Source organism: Necator americanus, chromosome II, assembly GCF_031761385.1.
Source record: "Necator americanus strain Aroian chromosome II, whole genome shotgun sequence".
Classification (NCBI taxonomy): domain Eukaryota; kingdom Metazoa; phylum Nematoda; class Chromadorea; order Rhabditida; family Ancylostomatidae; genus Necator; species Necator americanus.
Genome location: NC_087372.1, coordinates 18,657,007 through 18,670,695, shown reverse-complemented (window position 1 = coordinate 18,670,695; position 13,689 = coordinate 18,657,007). Strand labels below are relative to the sequence as shown.

Sequence of the window (13,689 nt, the reverse complement as noted above, 5' to 3'; positions counted from 1 at the left end):
GCTTTCTGACTTCGCTGCCACAATTCGACGCCATGGGGCTCGTGTCACTGCTTTCTCGCGCCAACCTCCCAACCCAACTGGCGCCGTGAAACCCGTTTCATCCTATTTTTCTGTTTTCAGGGGATCCTACGGAAATTCGACGTTGTAGAACCCATCCGACTGCCTTCTGACTCATACATGTGTGACCCTTCACTCTTTGGCAGAAACATGTGACTGCCCAACTCAAACACGACGAGGAAAAGAAGAGTTGAGTACGAAAGTTTGAAATACATTTAACCTCAGCAGTTCTTCAACAACTTGAAAAAGGAGTACTGGAAACTTGACGATTCTTAACAACAAAAAAAAACACACACACAGAACGAAGTGATAGACACAATCCATACAGTAAAAAGTTACCAAATAAACAAATGCTGAAAAAATTGAAAAAGATGGAAAAATTAAAAGATAGGAAAGGAAATATCGCAGTAATACTGAGCATTCCGTTTCGTCTTTCGTCGTTCGTTAATGCAAACTTAAATGGACATTGATAAAATGAGGTGCGGTCACATGTATATTTTTCTGGTTGCCTGTTTATCAAGTGATGCTCACAGTGAGCAAATTTTCTCATTTAATTCCTTTTTTCGCTTTTATTAAGCTCTTGAACATCATCAAATGTGACCATAGTATAAAGACGCAATTGCTGTTTTTAAATATACAAAAAAGGAACAGCTCTGAAAATCTTTGGAAGAAAATAGCTCAAAAGAGAATGCTACAATTTTGAGAGTTGTAAATGACCTAAACAAATCGTCCAACCTATCTGTATACTCAAGCAACTAACCGCTTTTACTAATTCGCAAAATTCGAGGTAGACTGTTAACAAAGATTTTACATACGGTGAATGCTAATGGATATAAGGTTTTGCTATTTTTATGTACTATTTTCGTGATACACAGACAAAAACGCAAATTAACACGCAGAGAAAGCCCGTTTGAAAGCATGATTGGTGAGAATGACATTCGCAGAGGATTGAAGAACATACAAAGTCTTTGAGACGAGCCTAGTGCAATGATTTGTTTACCTTCTTTCAAACACAGTTGATTGTGTGGAATTTCCAGAGATGAAGTTTCCAGAGGGCTTTTCGAGGCGTAGATTTAGCTCAGTTAATCAATTCTAAGTAATCTTCTCTTGAAAGTCAAACACAGAGCTGTTCGCTGATCATGATCATCAGTAATTCTCGCACAAACAGGAACAGTCGACGAGCCGATTTCGTCCTCTGTAGTTTTGAAACGATGCTAAATGGAATTTAAATGGAGATACCTGTGGCACTTCTTTAGACTCGTTCTTCTTTGTGCTGCTCCTAGAATCTTCTTCTGCCTCTATTTCGAAAGATCCTCCTGCAACGCTTTTCTGCAGCTAGCGTTTGCTACTAACCGCTCAATGTGCGATGCACTCGGATCGAGCCTCAAAGCCCTTCTTCTTCCCAACAATTCCTGATGGTCTTCGAAATTCAATCTAAGTTTGTCGCGCGTGGCTTCGAGACACGTTCAGTACAGACTCATAATCCTCTGAGCAGCATCTCGTGGTCCACGTTTGGGTCCTCCTCGATGTGCCAGTCACCTTAATCTTCATTCACGAAAAAGAATTCCTTGAGAGGGGCGAGCGGCTGATAGCAGTCCGGCGAGACGATTGCCGCTTTCATTCTGGTCCCCCAGTCAAAATTTTCCGATCCTGCACTTCTGTTTTGTAGCCCTTCCTAGTTTTGCGTTGAAATTCCCGACGAATAAATTGTAGAAGGACTTCCTCTAACTCCTCAAAAACGCCTCCAATCCGGATTCATCAGCTGCTGATATTGGTGAGTAGCAGATCATGATGCTGATGGGTTTTTGGCGCAGAGGGCGAAGGCGAAGAATGGTCAGACGAGGTGGCAGGATCTGGTCAGAATCGACAAGATGGACGACATATGGGTGCACAACAAAACCATCACCACCTACATTTCGCGATGGAATCTTCTCCCCACTAATGGCGAGTGTACCGTCATTCATCTGTCGTGCGTCGCCCCTTTTGCACTTGGCTTGTTGCAGAGCAATCACGTGAAATTTGACATGCTCGACGTGTGTCGCCTTGGTCCCGAATCAAAGACGTCCTGAGCAATCTGAGATTTGATCGCTTCTCACCGGTCGCCACACCTTCCGACGTCTGAGACGGCAGGACCCAGTATGTGGGTACTGAGGCAGTGAATATCCTGGAGTGGAAAAGAAGACTTTTCCCCAAAATAAGCAGCTCTGCCAGCTTAGCTCTCACCACAGGTCGTTCGCCCAAACTGTATGGATCAGGGAGCTACCTTGCAACATTTTACTAAGACGGTAGTGAATTTTACCAGTGGTTTACTCTTAGCTAGGCTTCCGATTCCGAGAAGTCGGAATGTCGTATGTATCGAACTCCTTCTCGGCTTGTGAGTCCGTGCCGGAAGACGAGCCTCCGCTGTGCATCGCAGTTCGACGCCCGAGGTCACCTCCACGCCACTATGAGGCGGTAAACCGTTGTAGAGGACGATCCACAGTTGAAGAATAAAAACACATCAAAATGACAAATGGAAAGGAAGCAAAGAAAACGGTCGTGGTAGTCTTCAGCGATGTAACACTGTCTTCCTTGAATGTAAAATATGTGCTTTTTTGAAGTTAAGGAAACATTGCAATTCCAAGAGCGGTACCGTTTCTGAGAAATGATAAGACGTTAATACGCTGACGAGAGCGAGCTTTTTGAGTTTCGCGAGGCGTGAGCCAAAATTATTATTTTGCGTCCACTGCACTGGACCAGTCGTAGGTTCTATTACTCGGTATTTTGTGTTATCTCCTTTCTTCTTGTCTTCGATAGTTTTTTTTTCTTGTGATAGTGCATAAATAAGGTTACCTGCGTAAAAACGTAATGTTTCGTACGACGTGGTGCATACCCAAACCCATGGGTCGCATCGTAGTTAATATGTTAGTGAAGTCGAAGTGTTTATGATAAATTCCAAACATTTTGAATATTCGTTTAGCAGAAAAGGACTAAACCTAGTTTTTAAATGTAATTCCTAAAAATTACAGTAGCCGTCGCCGTGTTGCGTGCTGTGTCGAGGGGACGCGTTATGCAGTGGGCCGGCCCTGACGATATCATGAGTGCTGACAGGACTCGATGGATCAGTCGTTCCATCGTCACGACCGAGCGCAAGTGATTGGGAGCAACGAGCAAGCAAAGCGTCGTCACCCACTTCGTTCAATAAGGTCAATTCTCTGACTGCAAGCCCCTCATGGGCTGGTTGCAAATACAGAGAGAAGGTTACATAAGAAATAGGGAAGTCAACGATGGTAAAAAAAACGAATCTTGGGTGAAGGACGAATGTTTCTAGTGATGGACGTTGATGACAGACACGTCTGGGAATGAACAATGATTATTTTTGTTAAGGGAAACGCAGGCTCACCCACTGCGAAATCAATGTTTACAACAGCTGTGGTGTGAAGACAAATGATGAGCGGCAAAGTTTGCTAACGACAAAACATAAGAGAAAATTTTTCATGGCACCACTTGATGACGGAATTCATGATGTTCACGAAGTGGAACAGTAAAAAAATGTCGCGGCGAGTTCCCCTCCGCTTGTTGTGCAAGCAGTTTCGTTGAATCCAGAGAGAACTGTGGATTAAATTAAGAGAAAAAAGAAGTGATGTTAGAAGCATCCACAGGTTTGGTAGCCACTGACATTGACATCCACAAGCGTGGGTTTATGTTTTGAATCTCTGGTGTGTGCTTCGTTTCTACTCCTTTTCGTTGATGACTCTGTCTCAATTTAGTGTCTCTCATTCCTTTCTAATCACTTTGTTGCGGATAACGTCCTTGGAAAACCTTTTATTTCAAGCATATTATATTTCTACATATCATATTTCTACTAGGATGAGATCTCAATCTATGATATAGTTTCATGTCCAACGATCCACCAGCTTTTTGAGACGCATGCCTCAGCACTGTGACGTCTGCGAGAGGAAGAAATGGACGACCATAGTTCTGGTTCAAGACGTCTACGTCGGAGGAACCACACAGCAAGAAGTAGAGCTTTTCATCCCAGTTCGCCAATGTTCTCAGCTTCGCCCTGAGGACTGGCGTTGTCGATGATGACGAAGATAAGCATTGATGCAGATGACTTGAGAACAGTACAATTTACTGTGGACCAGGCAGAAGGAAATCCGAAGTATAACGTCCTCTGGGAATCCCACCAACTAAAGATTAAAATCTTTTTTCTGTAGCAAAACCTTATTTGAGCTGTTTTTGAGGTGGTTTGCCAGTGTTGCGTATAGTTGAAATACAGAACTGAACTCTCGTCTCTAGTAACGATATCTTTGAGAACGTGCTTCATGTGTGGGTGTCTGAGTAGGAGTCGCGCATTGTATATGGTTGGGTCAAAACGACATGAAACACGGACAGTTACGCGCTCGAAGCGGCGCGGTGGAGCGTAGCGGTTCGGATCGTGTAAGGATCATCGCTACTGCCACCCATCGCTGCAGTTCACCATCGTCCCACCTCGATTCCGACCGCTGTCTCCACCGCGCCGCTTCGAACGCGCAGCTGCCTACGTAAATGTCCGTGCTTCATGTCGTTTTGACCCAACTATATATGTGGTATTTAGCAATGTCGAGATAACTATGTAACAAAGATCGATAGGGTTGTTGACAGTGATTTTCTAATCCCATAAATTGTCGTCGTCGTTTTGGGTGTAGTGGCATTGAGATTCGCCTTCACGGTGTGGAGTCTCGTTGTCCGAAGCAGCAGAGGGTCCAGTATGAGGTTGCTCTGTTGGGTTTCTTCTAACCAAAAGTACTACATGACACTATACCAATGATGGATCGTAGGTTGGGAGGCGGAGCTTTTTTTGAATATAGTACAAATGTAGGCTTCAGCGGTTGTCATACCAGTACTGGCTTTGCAAAAACTCAAAGCAGGCGATGCTTCGCAGATGAGCTTGTTCAGATGAAGCTACAGCTGTTTTGCACTGATTGGCGCCTTTACATGGCGCTCGAGCTGATGTTTTAAGAGCCTGCTACCATACCGCACTATGGAATTATTCTAATTGTGCATCTCAGAAATTCCAGAAGAAAGGGGGTTTTATTCATGACTTTTTTTCAAGTCAATAATGTTGTCAATATTTGAATGAGGTTCATATGGAGGTTTAATAAGCATAAAGAAAGCCGTCAGCAAAAATCTGATTCAAGAAAAATAAAGCACGACAAAATTTAGCGTTGCATGGACTGTCCTGAAAGGATCAACGGATTTGAATAGTCCGAGAGCTACTAGTATTACTTTCCAGTTTCTCTCTGTACACAAACCGCCCTTCGAGATACTCAGATTGCCGACCATTTACTGTTTTCGGTCGTCGATAGCGTGAATAAAAACACGCGCTGATCAGAAAGGCACGCAAAAAAGAACAGAAGCCTTAAAAGAGGATTAACATGCGGTAGAAACTGCATAACGACAACGAATAAAAATAACAATAACGAATCTGCGAAGTTCGCCTTTATGCAGACGTGGGTGTCAAGAAAAGCCGGGTGAAATCCCTTTTATATCTGTGTTTCGCTGTGTTTTTCCTATTTTTTGAATGAGATTATGATCAAGTGAGCAAAAAATTGTAACAACAGTTTTTAACTGGTTCCGGTTTTTTTAAAAATTAGATGGTAGCGACATATTTAGCGTAATACTTATGCTGGAAAATTGGAAGAACGAGTTAATTCAGCGGAAAGAGCTTGCTCTAAAAGTTCTAGGGGAATTTTTCAACTCTGGTGAATGGGTGAATGTCATTTTTCTAAAGTCAGAAGGCATCGCACAGAAAGCACTAGCACATTTATATTTGTTTTCGTAACAGTTAGTGAGGCAATAACAAAGCCTCCCTTGTCTGAATTCCGCGCAGAAAAGATAGTTGATAAAATCTATTAGTCTACCAGAATTATTTATTTAATGTTTTCAGCAGTCAAAACCTTGATCTTGAGATACAGAATAAAGTGTAGAAATAAAGTTCGTGGCGTTAATCGATTCGCTTCTGATGTGGCACCGCGTTCACTTCAAGTCAGAATCGTTTGAGGTTCAACGCGTAACTAGGCTATACAGTGGCTAGCTGATGTGTCAAGTCAGTGTTTTTATCCTCTCAGACGAGTCTGCTACCTATTTATCGACCCAAAGGGATGAAAGGTCTGGTTGGCGGTGGGGCGTAATCGTACTTCCGTTCGATCATACTGCAGCCACAGATTAATCTCTTACCGACTGCGCCATACCGCCCCCAATCTTAAGATAACCACTGGTTATTCCAGGAGAATGCAAAACAATCCACTTTTTTCGTTATTTATGAAAACAAGGGGAAATGAAGAAAGATGATCTTAGAAGAATGAAAACGTATGAATGAGATTCGAGCAAGTGTTCGAAAATAGCACACATCATGAGAGATAGGCGAACGAAGAGGCGTTGAGAACCGCAACCTAGCTGCAACACCTGTGCTACAACAAGCATCTACCTACTTTCGAAGCCTCAGTGACAAGAGGGACTACGTAATAAGCAATAATAATAAACAACTGTTTAAATAAAGAAGCAAAATTCAGGGACTGTTCACTAATTTTGCGAGTTCTTTTTCAGTTTATTCGTTTCGGAGTTTACACCACTGAATGTGACGTCACCCTCCAACACCTGTGGTCGTAGTCATTGCCGTCTCCTCTTAACAAATTGATCTTTTTTCTGCCCACCTCAGCGATGATCCCCTCAGAACCACAAGACCAGACCTGGAAGATTTTTTTTGCAGAAAATGTGTGATAGAGTGAAATGAAAGTGTGAAGGGTAGCGTAAGGTAACGGAGATAATTTTTGAGCATGCAATATTCAAATTTCGCTGACCGTAAACCATCCACATGACAATATTCGAGATGGAAACTTCGTTCATCCGATGGTAGAAGATCATTATTCATAGACAAACCGCAAATTCGACTAAAAATAAAAACATTCTTAAGAATTCTTTCATTCTAATTTTACAAAGAAAGAACAGCACCTCTTTTTGGTACCTTCGGTGGTCCCGGAATGGGAGAAAATGGTGATTTTAACAGGTTCCTAAAAAACGATGTTCTTGTCTTTTTCTGATGTCTCTGATTTGTCCTTGAAGAATTCCGGATGAGAGAAAATTCCAATTATTACTTGAAATGTGAAATTCAATGCCAAACCTTGGAAATCAAGCGATAGCAATATTCTTCGAGCTCGTCCTAGCTGTTGTCAAAACACCTTGACTAAACTGTGAAGTTGCTTCAAAATAACGAAATATGAAATAAAACCGATTGGAAAACAACAAATGGTTGATAGTGGCAAATTTTCTCTAAGCAAGCTCCTTCATTTCGTTGTTCCTCAGAGCATTAGTGACAGAAGGCGACTTCTTGCAATAAGACATAAAAAGGTTCAGAACTGCTTGATGTTTACGAACGCATGCCCCGTAAAATGACGCTGATGTATCCAGTTAGTGTCTCCTTATTTCTCAGCCAGGTCTGAGTACTAAATCACTGACTCCGTGACGACAATGGTGTATTTGGCCTGGGACGATTTCGAACGATTGACTATGCGCCCAAGACAGCTCATCCAGCTTCCTACTGCTGCGCTACACTTGTGCTACACTATTTTGCACATTCTTGCAATAGGAACAAATTTATTGGTGCTTATTTCTTCTGCATTTTCAAAGCACCAAAAAAGTTACTTTTGCTGATAAAACATTTCTTCGTTTACCTTCAAAAACAGTTGAATAGAAGTTCTGTTGCTTTTCACCCTAGTTGAACGGTTCTGTAGTAGTCTGGTCGTTAAGATTTTAAACGAAATACCTTCTATAGGCCGCACGTAATAAATTTTTGGGAGAAAGCAGACAGAAGCATTTGAAATTAATTACACACTGCAAGGCTGCTGAAGAAAATTCGTGCAACTTTTGTCTTTTTCTTTTTCTGTATAAATTCCCGGAAAGCGAACTTCACTCTCACAATGAACAATGCCATTTTCTTAACTGACACAAAACACGGACGACTGTTTGTCGCGATTACAAAAGAACTGGTTCTTCTTACAAAATTCTTTGCTATTCATAGTTGTGGCAGAGGGCGGTCTGCTACATTAACAGTTCCTTCCAACAAAGCGCGTAGGTTAATTATTAAGTACTTAAACGCTTGAATACCATCATCAGAGTAGCAAAACGTTATAAATCACATACTGTTTTCAATGCTTCTACGGAAACGTTAGTTGTAGATGAAAAGACTCGAAATACTGAAGATGTCATGCCCGGCAAGACTTTCCCAGCCGGTCCGCGAAAAAGATTGCCAATAGCAAAGTATCACGGTAGCTTCCCCGTGCCAGCCGCAGGGCTGGCTCCGAGCCCTTTGGTGCAGTTCCTTTCTTTCCTTGTGGTGTGGGTTTCGCGTTGTATTCTCGTATTCGAGCACATACCATCTTCCACTTACAACCGCATATACCATTGCTGGCTGACACGAGCTCGAACTGCATACCACTCACCACTTGAAGCCGATAACCCCTAACCGCAGGCCATCCTGACATGGCCTGATCGAACTCACGTGAATTTGTTGTGTTGCGTATATCATATGTGTACCACTTAATACCAAGGCCTCCTGGGTTGAGGCATAAGGCACAGGGGGAGGCCATTGAAAGGGAATCGGGGCGGGGGACGGGACCCTTGTTTTGTTCGGAGGGGTTCTGCCGCCGTGTGGTGCTCAGCGCGAACCCTTCCGGATCAGGGTCCTGTCCAACGAAGTCTGCAGCTCCTCTTCGTAGCGCACCGGAGGCACAACAGAAGACCTTGAGCCACAGCTGAAGCGAGCTAATCAAAGCTTTCAAAGTCAAAACATTTTATTTTTAGGATTACTGAACACTTCTCTGCAGCTTAAGGCAAGTCACGTGCTTTTCATCTCAGTGCTCAATAATTAGCTCATCGGATGAAGGATTTGCTGGATTTATGTTACGTGTTGTTATGTTCGTTGTATTATGTTAATTATGTTATTGTTACTTCCCAAGAATTTGGTCTCCGCGTATAAACCCTTTCTCCTTTGAAGTATGGCTAGCCAGGATCAACATTTTTTCCAAATCCTTGGCTTGAATTAGCAGTCAAGGAAAATTGCTGATTATTCCTTTGCGTCGTCTATTGGGAATCTTCTCCTAACAGAAGAGACAATGCAGTAATTGCTTTTAGTGCGAACAAAACCAACGTTCCAGGTGTAGAAGAGCCTAGTCGTGAATAACTACCGAACTCTTTTGGACTTATTTGAAACATGAAAAGTTCGATTTGACTTATTCCTAACCTTTCACACTAAACGAACTCAACAATGCAATTGCTTGTTGCTGTCTACAGAGTGGATTTGAACTTAGACTCTAAGCAGCTGAAGATAACATTAAAATTTGCATCCAACAGGTTTTTTGTGTCTATATTTGTATACAAAGTGTGTAGTTTAATTTCACTCCAAACTATAGAATCATCCGGCAAATTATCCGGCATAGTCCACTACTTCCATCACCTTCCAAAATTATGATGTACAGAACAGTAGTGTTAATGGGATGACTAAGACTTACAATCTTATTTAATCTTGCATGCAATTACAAAAGTATAATACTTCCTACGGAATAGATGTTTACCATCATTCTTGAGCGATGGCAGGTCCGCTTATTAAAACGCAAAATGGAAGTAATGTATGCCGTACTCTTTTCTTGCTGCTTCTATATTTAATATCTGCATGAGAACACCTGTGCTCTCCAGTTCTTTTCTGAGACACGGCATGAAAAAGCACCTTAAATTGCCCTCTTCATGCACTCCATCGCTCATTCATGTAACTCTGAGGAAAATGAGAGCGTTCTTTAACGTTTCTTACAGATGCTGCGGAGAGTTTAAACGATTTGTTTATATTGTTTCCGATGGTAATTTGAAACTGTGTCATATTGTTGCTTATGAGATGTGTTGTAAAAAAAAGCAGGCAGCGTTTCAGCACATCAACTGTTTTTTCTGTGGTGTTGTTGTTGCTTGCAGGAATGTATTAGAGGTCCTATCGGATCTGCTTATAATATTTGCTTATTGATCCCTGTCGCCTCACATTTCAAGATCTCAATTTCAAAAAACTGCCGAAAAGTAAGAGGTAAAAACGTGGGCAATAGATTCAGTGAAAGGTACGAAAGGCCGAGCGAACCAAATCAGTGGTCAGAATTAGTGAACAACATAAAAACTTTCAAAAAAAAATAATGTTGTTCTTGCGGATTTCGTCAGAACTATTGAGCTGATTTGGTACGTTGGAGCTGTTCTAGATATTCTATGCATTCTATGTGTTTATCTACGCAAGTAAAGGGAGAACTGTAGAGAAGCCTCCAGCGGACTTTTCGCAAATGTCTCCGAGACAGTACGTATCCAAAGAATATTTTTGGGACTCCAACACCCCTCGACGAAGCCAAGCTCTAGTCGTTTATGAAGACGCAGACAATCATGATGGATGCTAAATTGGCTATGTAGGCACTGATTACTGCACAATCAAACAAATAAAAATACATAACAATAACAATGACAAATATAAATGCGTACAAATTGACTACACATGTGAACATGAATGGAAGAATACATTCAATTCGATTTTGTCTAGATATTACCTTCAAGAAGTCTAGAAATCTTATCAAATGAACTTTTTTCGTTCAAAAGGTAAGAAATTCGAAAGATCTCTATCTTAGGCACCTGTCTTCCCATACTATCAGCTTTTTTTTAATCACCTTCCTGTATTTCTACTTCGTATTCACCTATTCATATCTGCGAACCTTATTCGTAAGTTTGATACAAGGACAACCTTGGCTGCAAAAACTTTGGAACCTACAAGATGTCGATGACCCTCATCTTCCTTACTTTTGAAGATTGAAATATATCATGCTTACAACGAGAATTCCCATATACGTAGTTTGACGCCTTTATATGCGTATTCTTGCTTCTTGCGTATTCAGTGAACCTGCTCAAGATTCACCCCGTCGCTAACTGCTCACGCAAGGCACGATGTTCAGAAATTCACAGAAGCCACTTTGCCCGCACTCCAAGTAAGCATGGCTCCATTGTCATTGTTCCACACGCCCATTCGTTCTCATACTATAGTTACTTGGACCAGAAGAGATCAAAAGAGTTACTACAATACATACATACATAGAGGTGATGATGGAATCTCTCAGTGCCATTCAGTTCATAGTTGCGAGTTTCATCTCGATGTCGCTCTACCTTCCTCTGTTTATATGTTTCTTCATTTATTCAGCCTCATTATTTCCATAGTTTCACTATCATGCGCTCAGAGGAGAACGGAATTTCCATTTAGTTCTGCATTGGCCAGAACACCAGTCCCAAGTTTTATGAAAACAGTCTCTATCATATAATATATATGCATATGTGTGACTTACTTGACTTAATCGGCGGGCTGATGTCATCGCCTGACGCGATTACCCGCATCTTCGCCGAGGTGTGCTGTCCTTAAACACAGCTCTGCCCAACCTTCTCGATCTTCTGCGAGATCATGCACAGAATCAATCCATTCGTCGCTATTCCATGTTCTGCGAAACCTTACGTCTCGCCTGAACTGCCTATCCACGCCGAGTGTCCTCAGGTCCTCTTTTACCACCTCAGTCCGGAACTTCCCTTTCCGGACAGGTGGCTTCTTCCAGCTCGAACCCGACGAACTCTTCAGAACTCGTTGGACGAGGCGATGTGCCGGTCTCCTTAATATATGAGCAAAGAAGCGAAGACGATTTACTTTAGCCGCTTTCGAAGGCGGTGCAAGATGTTGATATCTTCCACGTGTCATCCGCCGGTAAACCACATCAATTTCTGCGTAAAGATCTTCATTGTGGCATACCCTAGGCCAAAAGTAGCCAAGTAGCCGTCTAAGCAGCTTTCGTTCCGTGCAGTCAAGCCTCTCCATAACCGGTTATGGTGCTGCCCAAGTCTCCAATCCGTACATCATGATGGGGCGAATTGCGGATAGGTAGACTCGCAGCTTGACTTCGTTGGTGATGGGGGTCGACCACAGACGTTTCGTTAAGGAGTTAAATGCAGAAGTGGCCTTAGCGCATCTTTGCTGAACATCTCTCTCGTAGCTGCCGTTGTTCTTCAGCATACAGCCCAGGTAACAGAACTCATCGACGAGTTCTATCGGTTGTCCGTCCACCCTGATTCCCGTTCGAGGTCTCGAAGAGATCCACATCTGCTTGCATTTATCAGGGCGTAGGCGTAGTCCGTAGGCTGCAGCCAGTTTCGATACAAGGTTGACAACATGTTGAAGTTCCGTGCCGCTTTCCGCGAATATAACAACATCGTCGGCGTACTCGAGGTCAGTCAAAGGACACCCTGATGGTGCTAAGACAATGTCGGCAGGACACTGGTCGACTGTTCTTCGCATAATGTCGTCGATGGCGAAATTGAACAGGAAGGGTCCTGCCACTGCCCCTTGTCTTACTCCAATTACCACTTCAAACGGAGTTATACATCCGGCTGGTGTTCGAACTGCAGCAGTTGTTCGTTGATTCATGTCATCAATAAGCGAACGAACTTTCCTGGTACTCCATCGGCGCGAAGCGCGTTGAGAAGACGGCCTCGGTGAGGAGAGTCGAACGCGGCTTCAAAGTCCAGAAACGCTAGTTGCATTGGCTTCGAATACCGCTGCCAGATTTCGATCACTCTCCTGACGATGAACACCTGGTCAATCGTAGATCGGCCAGGACGAAAGCCAGCTTGCTCGTCGCGCGTTGTTTCTTCGCGATGTTTAATGAGTCGGTCCAGGATAATGCGGTCCAGGATAATCCAGTACCTTGTACATAACACGCAGCAAAGAGATTCCTCGATAATTCCTTGGGTTCGTGACGGATAACTTCTTGTGGAGGGGAATTATGATAGCGTGTCTCCACGAATCAGGTATCCTTTCGTTTATCCATTTTGAACAGATGATCTTTGTCATCTCACGAATCCTAAACTGAGGAAGATATTTTAGCATTTCTGCGCTAATCCTGTCGTCTCCACCAGATTTTCCATTCTTCATTTTCTGAATACAGACCAGGACCTCCGACTAGGTCGGTGGCTCCTCGTTAACCGCATATGTCGGTCTATGAACGTGTTCGAGTTCAGGAGCTGACTGTGCTAGCCGGTTCAGCAAGCTCTTGAAGTGTTCCTTCCAAATTGGAAGGGTTGCTTCACCGACAGCTACACTTTCTTCAAATTTCTGCAACAGAGTCAAATCTGGTAAAAAGGAAATATTGACGAAAGCATTAATAAGGAAAATTTGATAATCATTTTGCTAAAGATGTTAGTACAGCATTCAAAGAATATTCAAGCTTGATTTTACATCTATAATGCGCCGGTATCGCAACAATTTGAAAACATTATCTTAAGCACTAAATCTTCTCTGCGGAGCATATACGAGTCTGACAGCCACCTCGTGGTGACCCTGCTGGTAATAAATGCAATAGGACGTTTGATTACACACTCTGGACACTTGCGAGCTATGTAACTTGCACAGTTATATGTCGGAAGTTATTCACATGTTGCAAAACGGTGCTGTCGTCCGGTACATTGCCAAACCCCATCCCAGATAGATTGGTAGCACCTCTCCTTTACGCTACGCTGAACTGCAGGACATTTCCGACTCAGACTTGCTAGGGTTACTCGATG

The 13,689-nt window shown here is 42.8% G+C and overlaps 4 protein-coding genes across 5 annotated transcripts; all 4 read right to left on the bottom strand.

Annotated features, from left to right (window-relative positions):
• Nucleotides 1–1,781: 1,781 nt before the first annotated feature.
• RB195_018369 (uncharacterized protein) lies at nt 1,782–2,021 on the bottom strand (the record flags this gene model as incomplete). Its single annotated transcript, XM_064185787.1, has 1 exon — nt 1,782–2,021. The coding sequence occupies one exon, from the start codon at nt 2,019–2,021 to the stop codon at nt 1,782–1,784; it is 240 nt and encodes a 79-aa protein (XP_064041668.1).
• Nucleotides 2,022–6,706: 4,685 nt separating this feature from the next.
• Nucleotides 6,707–8,666, bottom strand: RB195_018368 (uncharacterized protein; the record flags this gene model as incomplete). 2 transcript variants are annotated; one of them, XM_064185785.1, is made up of 4 exons in its annotated part: nt 6,707–6,770; nt 6,882–6,971; nt 7,033–7,091; nt 8,520–8,666. In XM_064185785.1, 4 exons carry the CDS (start codon nt 8,664–8,666, stop codon nt 6,707–6,709), a joined length of 360 nt encoding a protein of 119 aa, XP_064041666.1. The 2 variants fall into 2 exon arrangements, with proteins under 2 accessions (XP_064041666.1, XP_064041667.1); XM_064185786.1 differs by lacking the exons at nt 6,707–6,770; nt 6,882–6,971; nt 7,033–7,091 and having other exon boundaries at nt 8,283–8,666.
• A 2,786-nt stretch (nt 8,667–11,452) lies between these two features.
• Nucleotides 11,453–11,830, bottom strand: RB195_018367 (uncharacterized protein; the record flags this gene model as incomplete). Its single annotated transcript, XM_064185784.1, has 1 exon — nt 11,453–11,830. The coding sequence occupies one exon, from the start codon at nt 11,828–11,830 to the stop codon at nt 11,453–11,455; it is 378 nt and encodes a 125-aa protein (XP_064041665.1).
• A 123-nt stretch (nt 11,831–11,953) lies between these two features.
• RB195_018366 (uncharacterized protein) lies at nt 11,954–12,553 on the bottom strand (the record flags this gene model as incomplete). The annotated part of the gene is made up of 1 exon (XM_064185783.1): nt 11,954–12,553. The coding sequence occupies one exon, from the start codon at nt 12,551–12,553 to the stop codon at nt 11,954–11,956; it is 600 nt and encodes a 199-aa protein (XP_064041664.1).
• Nucleotides 12,554–13,689: the final 1,136 nt, after the last annotated feature.